At 43.1% G+C, this 13,120-nt stretch overlaps 1 protein-coding gene across 4 annotated transcripts in view; it reads left to right on the plus strand.

The window, feature by feature from the left end:
- Nucleotides 1-13,120, plus strand: part of SFMBT2 (Scm like with four mbt domains 2) — a 107,472-nt gene that overhangs the window by 86,000 nt on the left and 8,352 nt on the right. For all 4 annotated transcript variants that reach the window (XM_061468625.1, XM_061468624.1, XM_061468623.1 and 1 more), the window contains one exon: nt 7,683-7,792. In XM_061468625.1, the coding sequence (XP_061324609.1) occupies nt 7,683-7,792 (110 nt within the window). The remainder of the gene's footprint in view (nt 1-7,682; nt 7,793-13,120) is intronic.

The raw sequence follows: 13,120 nt of genomic DNA on the forward strand, positions 1-13,120 counted from the left end.
TTGGGGGGATTTCAGGGGGAAAGCATGGGTTGCCAGCCCCAGAATTTGAGAGCAATGCACCTAAAATTGTCCCAGAGCTTTGTAGTGGTTTCCATAACTCAAAACTGCAAGAGGGTCATACGTGCATTGTGACTTTTAATGGGAGAGGTGACATTTTTGAGACATGGGGAGTTCTGTTGGTTGGGAGCAAGTTTTGTCTAACTGTGTTCAAGAGAATTCATGTTCTGTTGGAGCTGTCCCTAAAGCTGACCTCTGTGGTTGTTGCCATCCATGATGCTGTTGGGCCAGCAGATCCAGTGTGGATGACACCTCTGTATATATGAAAGTGGTCTGGTGGGGCCCAAACCATTGAGATCAGGACAGAAAGCCAAGCAGAGGTGTGTGTGTTGTGATGAGTGGAAGCTGTGGTGTGCCCAGCTTTTGCTCAATATGGATAGGTTAATTCCACGCAGCAGGGATGGCAGAGTACCACCATCTCTTCTCTTCCTCCTGACCCAATCAGTGCTTGCTTTGGGATGAAGCCAGAGTGTTGAGCACTTGCTGTGGCCTTAGAATAAAGCTAACCTCTTTGAAAAAATGAATAAATGTTTTCCACAAAGATTACAGTTCCTGTACAAATGAAAGCCAAGGTGACTGCAGGTGGCAGAGGACAGCAGTGTGGTACTGTTGAATAAGCAGGGTGCCGTTGGTGCCTTGGACACCATTGCAGTTTGACTTGGGTCTTCTAGAAATGTAGAACTTTCAACTTCCAGGTCTGTACCTATATGAACTACACTTGATGTGCATGCAGGAGCATAGTTGAGCTCCATCTACCCTTGGTGGAAAAGCACAGGAATTTCTAGGTGTCTATTTGAGGGTGGTGAGGCCCTGGAAGAAGTTGCCCAGAGAAGCTGTGGCTGCCCCATCCCTGGCAGTGTTCAAGGCCAGGTTGGACACAGGGGCTTGGAGCAACCTGCTGTAGTGGAAGGTGTCCCTGCCTGTGGCAGGTTTGGAACTGAATGAGCTTTAAGGTCCTTCCAACCCAAAACATTCTGTGATTTTTACGAATCTTATGTATTTGCAAGACCCTCAGTGCCCAGCTCTGGATGTCCTCAGTTGTCTGAAAGGAGACAAATCCCAGCCCTTAACAGAAACACCTGAAAGCTGAGATTCCTCCCAAATCACTCCCCACTTTGGAAAACGCCTCTGTACTGTAGTGACGCCTGTGTCCCCATTCCCTTCTCATCACCTGCATGCACTGCTTTATACAACAGCACTGCTGGCTGTCTCACATAGTTGAAAGCTGGGCCATGGAGAGAGCCTAATCCAGCTGCTTGTGCAGGTGGGACACCTGGGTCTCAAAGAAACAAGTCAAAAATAGCCCTCAGCAGAAAGCAGGATAAAATGATTGCAGAACAGAAGTTGATAGCTGCCAAATTTGAAAGCAAGTCCATAGCAGCTTGCTGATGGGGAGCATTAGCAATCTGCTGCTCCTTGAAAAACAGGCAATGAAGAAGCAACATGGGGGAAACAGGAGGCTTGCACAGTCAATACTTATGCTAATGTTTCTTCCTCCTTTCTTCCTGGAATTTGGGTTGTGAAAACATAAGCAGTGCCAGGTTCTCCCCTAGAATCTTAGTGCTGTGCTTCGTAGGATAGCACCGACTTCTCCAGATTCCTTAAGAATGGGAACAACTGTGGAAACCAGTCTGAGTTTCCTGCAGAAATCCTATTTTCTCATGCTGTGCCTCCTTACAGAATTGCTTACTGAAGGAGCAATAGTGTCAACGCGACATGGGCATCTTGCTTTTGGAGACGTGAATGACTTCCCAAGGAGCAGGACAATGGCAGTGGCCCAGCATTGGTCAGTGCTGTTTTAAAGATGAATTCAAGCTCATCCTGGCCATGGGGACCAAGTCCAAGTTCTAAAAAGGGTGAAGAGAAGACATTCGGGATGTTGCTGTAGGGAAGATACATGTGGTTTCTATCTGCTACTGCCAAAATGAGAGGTGTCAGCAGCTCAGAGAGGATAAGGGTACCTAGCATGTGAAAGAGGCAAGAAGAGGCAGAGAAGACATCCCTACACTGAGATGGTGATCTTTAGCATCTGCCAGAGCACCCAAAAGTACTGCAAAGGTGTGTGGTGAGAATAGTGCAGGAGATATCTCCTCCAGCCCAAGACCACAGCCACAAGGCTTTACATGGCTGAAGGGCTCACAAGGGTCGCCATCCCTCCAAATGAGTCTTGGTGCTGAGCTTGATGCCTTTGTCTTGCTTTACACCCACTGTTGATGTGGCCCCAGGAATGCAAATGCATTATAATGATCGCTCTCTCACTGTATAGGAGAATTGCAGGTCATTGTAAATCATACATCAGCATAACTTTTATGGAATAGATAAATTATACATGGGCTTTCCCTTGACAACACACAGGAGAGGGTTAGAAAGACAAAACAACTATGAAGGAAGAGTGGAGTCAATAGTATTCAGTGAGAGCTTTTTAAATCACCCGGTTTTAAATCACCCTTTCAAATTATGGTCTCCAGCCATAACTCACTGCCTTTAGAGATGCTCTAGTTAAAAATCTCTGCCAGTCAGCAGCCAGTTCACAGTGAGCAGCAATCTCTGTGATGGAGATGCTGCTGTGTTTGGCTCTTATGGAAGCCCCAGACTAAAACCAGCTGGAACAACCAACTCCTGCCCCATTCCCCAGCCTGGATTACCTAAAACAAGAGGATATGTCATCTCCCCACTAGCACCAGGTGATGGGAGACCTTGCTCCTGTCTAGGTTGAGGGGGTCTGGGTGCATCCTCTGCCTTCCTCCACACTCAACCATGGGGGTTGTATCAAAAAGTGCAGTGCAACTGTGGTTCATGATGCTCCTCAGCCCTCTTTTCCCCCAACGTCTTGTCCTTCCTTACCTCCATCATTGATGCAGTGAAGCATCATTCTGGATCCAGCTCCTCATAAACTGATGCTACTCACCAGCATGCTAATAGTGAGATAGCTGTGGATCAGTACTGCTTGCTTCTGAAGATACCATTGTAGTGTGGAGTAGGAGCACCACCTTCCATTTGAGTAGTGTGGGCTGTTCTCACTTGGGGTATCGGGAGGGAGACTGCACAGATAGGTTTGCTTTTGTGCAGCACCTCCTTTCCAACTGAACAGGCACTTGAGTTCTGCATTGTTACTGCATCCCCCTGATTTCTGCCCCATTGCTTTGTCTGAGTGTTGGATTCAGAGGTTATGAGCTCTGCAGGAGGAAGCTGCTAGGGTACCTTCAGGAATAGCAGCCCTTGAGCAAGATTCCAAGCAAAATCTTGAGAGCAATTGCAACTTATTTAGAAGTATGATCAAGAATACTTCTTAGTTCTGTGTGTTTGTATCCTTGCATCCATGCCAAGCTTTAGGCAAGTGACAACTCTTCCGCTATCTAGTGCCAAACTTCTTTTTAAAGCCTAGCTGTTCATTATTCCTGGTGCCAACCCAAGTTTCTGCTGGGACCAGTGGCTTATTATGGTTTCTTTCACCCCAAGAGGCAAGTGAGATGGTAATGCCTCTTGTTTAACATCAGCTACAAAGCTTATCTCATTCCTGAGATACTTGTTTGGAACAAAAGTTGAAACTTGCATCCAGATAGAGTGGAGACATCAACTATTGCCATCCAACAGCTGCATCTAGGCTGAAAAATAGTGACCCTGTAGTAGTTATGTAAGTAATGCTAGCTTTAAGTTGAATTAAAATGAACAGATTGTCAGCTTTAGATTTAGTTCTTTGGTCAGAATATCTACAAAGTACTTGTGAGCAGTTCTTCAGTCTATGCCAACAACTTACCACGGCAACATTGTAAAACAAAATGAGATGTCTTTTTGAGACTTCGGATGATTTATAACCCACTAGATCTTGGGGAAATGTGCTGTCAAGATTAATTAGCCTCATTGCTTATTGCTCTTACTATTTTTAAGGCACTTTTCTCTTTCTCTTTTTAAAGAGAAAATGGACTTAGAGGTAATGTGACTGCCCAGCTGATGCAAAGAGGAGAAATCAGCCAGCATTTGTCAAGGAGCTATTGCAATCGGCAGCTGGAATTTTTTGGGGCACAGCAGGACTTCTTCGGAGAAATTGGCATAATTAAATCATGGTGCTCAGAAAATTAAGTAGCTTGCATGAAGCTTTAGGTGTCTGAGCTGGGCTGATCATTAGTGATCAGATATGGTGTTGGAATGGCAGAAACCTCTACTGTCTGGAGAGATAAACTGCATTTCAGCAAGAGGGCTCATTAAAATCCTCCCCTAGACTGCTCTGTGGACTTCAGCTCATCTGTAGTAGTTCCTCCAACTTACATCTGGACATATGTGTTTTTGAAGTGCCGTGGACTGTCATAAGCACGTCAAGAGTTAAGCGCTACAACCTTGACTGTGATAAAAGCTCACTTTTAGATCGTGAATCATTTAATGCAAGAATCCCAAAGAACTCTTTTCCCTTCTCTTTCTGTCCCACAGACGTGTCATTATTCCAAGTAAAATAATTTGTTTACTCTCCTGCCTGAGGCTAGTTAGGGTTTCTCCTGATAGGTAGGAAATGTGGGCTCATATCTCAGATATAGGAGGAAAATTGAGTTTCTCCTCATGAAGATACTGATCATTGGGCTCGTGAACAGGAGGAGATACAAGGAAGTAGTTCTTTACTGTGAGGGTGGTGAGGCACTGGCACAGGTTACCCAAAGAAGTGGTAAATGCTCCATCCCTGGCAGTGTTCAAGGCCAGGCTGGACAGGGCTTTGGGTGACATAGTCTAATGTGAGGTGTCCCTGCCCGTGGCAGGGGGTTGGAACTGGATGATCTTAAGGTCTTTTCTAACCCAAACCATTCTGCAATTCTATGTTAGTGTTTTGAACTGTGTATTCTCAGTTATACCTCCTGAAAAAGCTTCATCCAAGGTTGGGACTATTAATGAAGAAGGGTGGAGGGATGGGAAATGTGTGAATACCAAGAAGCTATGATGAGAAGAAAGGTGATGAACTGCCCAGTGGATCAGGCACATTTAGACATGCTCAGAAAAGGGCATTTGTGAATCTGTGATATGGAAAACTTCATAGTTAAGATGTCAGGGGGCCTGTATGGTTGGGTGGAGGCTTGTAGTGGTGCTGTGTGATCATGCTTATGACTCCAACCTATGAACTCAGCAGCATCAAAATAAAACTTCACAGATGCATAACAGCAAAGACTGGTGTCATCTAATCCACCCCCCTGCTCCAGGGCACTGCTGGATGCACCCAAACCACTCTTGATTGAGAGGGATGAAATAAACTGCCAAAATCTCAGGCTGGTCACACTCCAGATGAAAGGAACTCTGTGAGTCAGATCATAATATGACCAGCCTGATCTGGTGAAGTAACTTCCCATCTCCAGAGGAAGTTGGAAACTAGTCTAGGTTTCTTCACTGGTTTTGCTTTAATCAAGGTAATTTTCCCACAAGAACCAGTGTTCTTTTTTCTCCCTAGTGTTTAATAGTGTGAAATATAAAGTGATAATCTTTAAAGGCAACAGTGTTAAGATGTTGATGGACTTCTGCTGTGGGTTAAAATGCCAAGTCCAATGACTTGTTTGAGATGCAAGAAGAGTAAAAACCAGAGGTTTTAAAAAAAGTTAATTTATTTTCCCTAAAAGGGAAATGTTTATTCTTACAAAACACTCTTTAAAACTTGGATTCGAAGTTTACAGAGTCCTGCTGATGGCAAGCCAGCTTGGAGAAAAGTCCTAGTATTGTTAGTGTCCAGGCCTGGAGTTGATTAGGTGTCTGGGATAACGTCCAGACGTGGTCACGCAGTTATTTAAAGGGTTGGGTTTTATTTTCTTGCTCATTTCCCAACTGTTCTGACGACTACAAACGCCATCACCCTGATAAAGGAGCAGGACAGCACTGTTGTTGGGAAACAAACAGCTTTCCCACCAGCAAGTAGGGCCGTTTTAGAAGCATACTTAAGGAGACCTTTCCCAACAAGCTCCTACATAGGCATTAAATAACTCCCTGGATTTGCTGGTCAAGAGGGGAACACATCTGATAAGTTGTGAATGCATGTGGGAGCTACCCAGGCACTTGTTGTGTTTTGAAAACCCACCTTTGGCTTCCTTACATTGAGTCTCAGGGTCTCTGTGTCAGAAGCCAGTGTCCATCAGTTTGTATGGTGAGAGGCAGGCAAGAAAATATGCAGATGAGCAACTGGATGGGCTCACTCAGCTTTCTTTTGTTCTCTTGGGAATCTGTATGACTTAGTAACTAGTTGTGTGAGGAGATGGGAACCAGCTGGAAAGCTGTGGGTAAATCTGTGTGGTAGGTTCCCCATATGTGAGACAGGGAGTGTGCTCCTGCCATTCCTCTTACAATGCTCCGAGATGTACAGATGATCAGAGCTGCATAAGACATTGGTGCTATTATTGGCCGTTGCTTTAGGTGTCTCTAATTGTACTTTTTTGAAGCATGGTTTGAGTAATGTTTTCAAGGGCCCAATGATAAGTCAAAATTTGCTTCTAATAAATAACCTAGCTAAACAACTCAAGCCACTGCTGTTTTCCGTGGTACTGTGCAGCATTACGTGAAGCCCTTGCCTGAAAATTATTAATTATCCAAGGTTTTCAGAATGTGAGTGAATCCTCAGGTTGCTGGATTTAAAAACAGAACAAAAACCCCAAAACCAACAACTCAGGAAAGAAAAAGCATTAAAAAAACCCAAACCTAAAACTCCCCCAAAACCCCAACAACAAGCAGAACCCACTCAAAGCACATTGCATTTTGCAGTATGACCTAGTTAGGTTTTAATCTCTGATGAACCATATTCATGGGTGCTGGGGAAACTGAATACTCATCATGCTGGAATCATTTGCAGGCCCACAGAGAATTAAGAACAGGCGTTAGGTAAAGAGCTAAATTATGTCAAAACCAATTCAGACTCACTGTGGGGTCATTCATGTGCATACAATGCAGAGTGTTCAAACACATGGTCTGGTGCTGTTAAGAGATTTGTTTTTCTTGTATTTATCTCCGTAGGCCAAGTGTAGACTGCTAAAGCTTGGATTCCCTTAGCCAACAGCAGGAATTGGTTTTATTCTCAGAGTCTTTGGATTAAATGGATTGGCACATGTGTTTTGTTGTAAAGAGTGGACCCACACTGGGTTTCAGGCACACCTCCTGCAAACTCTTTTTGTGCAGACTTCATTAATATTCTGCTAATACAGTCAAGGCACGCAGCACTCAGACACTTAAGACACATATTGCTGGCCTCAAGTATGTGAATTCCCCTTTTGGCGTTCTGTGTGTAATGGTACACGACTGTAGCTGGTTGAGCCATCAGAAGTATTTTCATTTTCTATTAAATTGAGCAACTGTGGACACAGTGAATGGAATCTCCTTTGAGTGTGAGGGTCTGTCTCAAAGAAAAATTGATTAACGTGAGACTTTGGGAGTTAGATAGCAGCATTTAATACAGTCACCATACCAGGCCAATGTGTCAACTACAGTAGGCTTGGTACATTCATCGAATCTGGGACCTCCTGTAATTGCATCTGAAACTTACCCTGTGCAGCCTTGGACCAAAATAGGCACCTGTAAACTGCTCCTGCCTATGCAGCACCTGGTTTCCTATTCACTGTGGTCAGGGACTACTTTTAAACCCATCAGCGTTGTCTGTTTTGTCTCTTTAATAGGTTCTCAGCATGGTGATCAATGCAGCTTACAAGCCAGGGAGTGTTTTACGAGAACTGCAGCTAGTGGAAGACCCTCAGTGGAATTTCCAAGAGGAAACACTTAAAGCAAAGTAAGTCTTCAGTGTGTGCTCTTTTATTTGGGAGAGAAAGAGATTTTTTTTTTTTCCTATTGTCAGATTTCTACTTTTCTAATTATCATTTTGCTTCATTGAATTATTTGGCTCATTCTCTAGCAACTTCAATGAAATACTCACCTGAATGGTTCATTTCTCTTGTCTTTCTCCAAGCAGCCATCCAGATTTTGATGGAAAATGTCATTTTCCTTCAGTGGAGTCCTGAATTTTATAAGCTGTTCCTATAAGCTTGGCTACTATTGAATTAACTCAATTCCTGGCTTTCTAAATGTAGGAGTATTACTTCTTTTCATAAAGAACGTGTCATTTTAATGCACAGAAACCTGGTGAGAACAAAAATAAGTGCAAACAAAACAGCAAGGGCATGTTTTTGAGCAGGAGAGTGTTAGGACAAAATAAGAAGAGATCTGAGTTTCATGTCAAAATCTGGGGCCTTTCCAGAATATATGCTTCAATTCTCATCTAAACAGCACCTTAAAAACCTGTGTATCCATAAAATACTCAATTTCCCCTTCCAACTTTAAAATCTCCCCCTTTATGTCTTCTTTATGTAATGGGCACTACACTTAGGATGTATTTCAACAGCCATTGTCTCTCTGAAAGAGGGGAGTCTCACCTAAGCACTCTCAAAAGTCCCTCCAAAGAGCAATTCTTCCCACTTCCGAGATGGATGTCAACAAACAGTTCTTTGAAGACAGCTATCTTCTTTGACTGACTTGGTCACATTGACTTTCTGAGTACTGTAGTTAAATGCAGTGAATCTCACCCTTTGTACTGAACTCTGATACTCCTTTTCAAAGAAAAGCAATTTTCTCTTAGTTATTGGAAATGATTGGCTGTCAAATATGGCACTGTTGATTGCTATTGTACGTGCTCTTGGCCATGCAGATATTGCAGAAGGTTCATGTGTGCTGTGGTTGAGGGAGAGAATTGAGAACCTTTTGTTCTGTGTACTCGAAACTGCTTTTCTACAGGAGGATTGCAAATAGAAATGAAAAGCTGCTAGAAAATCCTGGTTTTAATTTGCTGCTTTCACCCATGTGGAGAGTCCTGGTTTTGTGTTTGTCAACTGGAATTGTGCGGATGGAAACCTGAAAGTCATCCTTGCACATGCAGATTTTCATTCTAAAAATGAAACATTCATTTTTAAGGTGTCTGTGACACATTAAAAATCATAGTCTGTGACCTCATTTTCATTGATTCCACACCTTGTACTAGCAAACGTCAGATAATGCACTCCTACAGGTACTTAGCAGCTGTGAAACCAAGTTGTAGTGCCCCATCTTGATAGCCTATCTTGCAAAGAATTGAGCGTATGGGCAGTTTTTCTGTTAGCAGTATCCACAATAGGACTTTGTTGGGATTTCTCATTTGAGTGTGGGGATCTGCCTTGTACGAAAGCAGCAGTCTGATTCTTAAGGCTGCTTTAATCCTTGTTTCTAATGAAAACGTTTAACTGACCTTCGGGTGCAGGGGTGTCTTGTCCTTGATAGTCTGCTATGTCTACAACCCAATCTACTGCAATCCCAGGCAGCCTGTTGACTCTGGGTGTGCTTACGCAAGGAAGACCAACTTAGTTATGAGCACGTGCACTCCTAAAGACTGTCACTTATTTGTATCACATCGTTTCTTGCCCTCCCTCACTGTTTCTTGCTGTGCTAATCATACTAATGAGCACCTCCATCTCTGTTACTTCCTTCCAGGATGCTTCTTGTATCTGTTTCCTCCTCCCATCTATTTAACAGGGCAGCCAGCCTGCTGGGATATAACTTAGATCTATATAGCCTGCCAAGTGAAAGCATATTATTGCTTTCTAGCAAGGAGGTTTTGTGTTTTATGTTGTTCAGTCTCATGTTGTGTAGGTGTTGCTGTATGATGGCTGCCCCAGGAGGTAACAACCTCAGCTCTTTAGTGAATCAAGCAGGATCTTTCAACTTCATCAAGCAGCATCTTTCAACTTCATCAAACCATGGAATAAATCATCACAGGCTCAGAGCTGGGACAGAGCTTGGTGGTCATACCAGCTTGCCTATGGATAGTTTGAGCACTTTAAAGAGTGGGTAACAGAGGGTTGACATGCTCTAAGACTGTCTGACTACCCTCGGACTTTCTTCTTTTTTCCTTCCCGAGTTTGCTTGAGTTGCTTCATCAAGAAGCATATGAGAGGTTTAATTGCATTTAGTTGCACAGAAGCAGAAAAGAAAACATGGTCGTGAAATGAGATGCACAAATGACACCTGACACGTTACATCAGGTATGACAGTCAGTTGTGCTCCGGAATCTCAATCAGAGACCTGTAATGAGCAAACGCCTGTCTACACCGACTTGCAACTACACCATCTCCCAATGGTGTCTTGCTGCTAATGATGACAGCTCTACAGCCAGCTGGAGTGTCTGTGCTGTAATGTGACATGTCGTGTCGCCGCCTTCCTTCTGATGTAAACTGACAACTCTTTGGATCTTGACAATGTTGTTGTTTGTTTGCGGTGATGGCAGCAGGAGGGTAGAGCAAAAAGGAGAGGGAGGAGGATGGTGAAGAGAAGGCTGATTTTCCCATCAGCCCAAACGCCAAAGTATGCAGTGCCAGGAATGCATTACCTCCGTCCTAGGGCAACCTGCACTTAGTTTACTCTGCTCTCAGGAGTGACCAGCGTGGAACCAGTTATGCTAGCCTTGCAAAGAAGATAAACAATTTAGATTGTCTGAAGAGATTTTTCTTCAATGTGTGATGGCAGTCGCTTCCCATCAGTGCTGCTGGTGCTCTGTGAAAGTAGTCAAACCTGATTTATTGGTGATGATGAGTTAGAAATGTCGGGCCCGATCCTCTGAATTCTCATGAGAGTCAACCGCAGCTGTAGGCATTCAACCATTATAGTTTCGATGCTTTAAGTGCCTACATCTAGATTTTGCTTCCCAATTTTACATGAAGTGCCTGAGGGACTTTATTAAGGATTTTAGTTTCTAAGGGCTGTAAGTGGGCTATTTGAACTTACCTGTTTTTGCAGGACTTTGGACATGAACAGGACTGGTGTGTGCAGAGACTTACCTTCTGGGTCTTCTATAAAGCCCGTTTGATCAAATTAAGAAAGATGAGTATTCCTGCACTCCTTCATTAGGTGAAATCTTGAGAGTTGCCTAATTCTAAGTCAAGTATCTGAACTCTAGGACTGTTTACCACCCCATCACAGACACTATTGCTTATTTATGAGGCTGCATATCAAAGAAAGTCTGTTCACTGTGGATGCTTTAGAAGCCTTTCACTTATGATAGATGATGCTGAGGTGTTCAAAGTGTTCTTTGCTATCGGTGGTTGCTCTCAGGACTCCCAGGTCCCTGTTACTGTTTGAGGGAGTGAAGTGTTACCCACAGTAAATGGAAAAGAAACTACAAAGCAAACTGGATGCGCACAAGTGTGGAACCAGATGGGATGCAGCCAGCTCTGCTTGAGAGAACTGCCCAGTGTCATTGCAAGGCTGTCATGTTTGAAAGTTGTTGATAATCAGGGAAGTTTCCTGATGTCTGGAAAAAGGCAAAAATCACACCTCCATCTCAAGAAGGGCAAGAAGGAGAATTAAAGTTACTACAAGCTGTCAGCCTAATGTTCCTGGAAAGTTTATTAGGCAAATCCTCCTGGAAGACATTTCCAGGAACATGCAGGACCAATATACGAGTGGCAAGAATCAGCATGGATTTATGAAGGGCAAGTTGTGCCTGGTGTTAACTGTGATAACTGGTTTGGTGGTTGAAGGAGAAACCGTGGAAGTTATTTATGCTGACTTTGGCAAGGCTTTTGACAGAGTCTCCCGTAAGTCATTATAACCAAGCTGTGGATATGTGGATTGAACATATGTGGTGATGGAAAACTTGACTGGACAACTGAACCCAAATGATACGAAGTCCAGGTGGCAGCCAGATAAAAACGGTGCTCCTCCTGATCTGGTTTTTATTCCACATCAGCTCTGCCACGTACTTCTTGAGGCACTGCAGAGATGAAGTAGTTTGGACTGGTGGTCTTCTGTGCCAAATACTGGAGATAGAAGTCATTATGACCTTGTGGAATGACTTAAACCCTTTTTTTTTCCATAGTCAGCAGGAGACTTGTCCTTACAACCAGAACAATTCTAGGTCTCTTTCTGAGTCCTGTCTTCAAGAGTACAGAATGTCACTGGATGATTTGGAGGAAGATAATTTCTCATGTTTGGCAGACTTCAGGCTAATAAGACAAACCAGAAATTTCTTGCACAAGAATAGATAGAAGTTTTTGGTTCCCCAAAAGGAAATTCAGGCTTTTTAGCTACTGAGCTGAAACTAGTCTTAAAGATTATCAGAACTGTGGGCTGTATCCTTATGAGGAGACATTTAAAATGAGGGTAGTCTCAATGTTCTTGCTGTTTGAAGTGTCTTCAGCACAAGATTTTAGGCTGTCATCACACAATCCCTAAATAGAGCCTTCCTAGAAGGCATTTTGTTCTCACAGTCTCTTTTATTACCAAAGGGAGCTTCAACAGAAGAATGATATTGCCAGCTAAGTACTATTAGCTTAATATTGTTGCTCATGGATCAGCAATATTCTGAGGATGTTTCTCTTGGAAATAGTTTCAGCCATAAGGATTTCCTCAGTTTTGGGTATCTGAGGGGAAGGAAGTGGACAGGAAAGAAATATTTCTTTTGCTTCAGCTGGAAAATCTTTGTTAAAAGAACAGTGATTTCTAAGAAATCTGGAAATGTTATGCTGCCATGCTGTGAATGCTCACAAGTGGTTGGGAAGATAGAAAGCATCAATAGGAGTGTCAGTAATTGGTAATTCTTTGAGCGGTGCTAATGAAATAGGGTTTTCTGATTATATCCAAAGGAGCTCTTGCCACATGGCTGTCCTAGAACCCCTCAGATTACAGTTGGTGGTGTTTGTATTAAAAATCTTTAGTATGTGAGGAATATGGAAAATATTACTAGAACCTGGTTTATTGTTGAAAGAGGTGCTGCCAAGGCCAAAACCATGTGAAAAATATTACTGCAGCCAGTACTAACACCTTGGTTTATTGAGACTGATTGCTACAGTCATGTTGATTCCCATTTTGACATTCATTCTGTTAATTACAATGTGTGTTACATTCAAACCAGGCTGAAATCAGTCAGTTATTCATTTTTCTCGTTTCATCTTTTTCTTTCACCAGGAAGTTTAGTTCAGTGGGTCCTTTCTGGGCAGCCAACACAATAGGAAGCACACAGAAAAAGTCAGCCATCCTTGAATAATACCCATCAGGCAGCTTCTTAGCTTATAAGAAGGAAGATCAAGAGAAGAGC

This window comes from Pezoporus flaviventris, unplaced genomic scaffold (assembly GCF_033815535.1).
Source record: "Pezoporus flaviventris isolate CSIRO_AGI_PZ_B2104156 unplaced genomic scaffold, CSIRO_AGI_Pfla_v1 ptg000049l, whole genome shotgun sequence".
NCBI classification, from domain to species: Eukaryota; Metazoa; Chordata; class Aves; order Psittaciformes; family Psittacidae; genus Pezoporus; species Pezoporus flaviventris.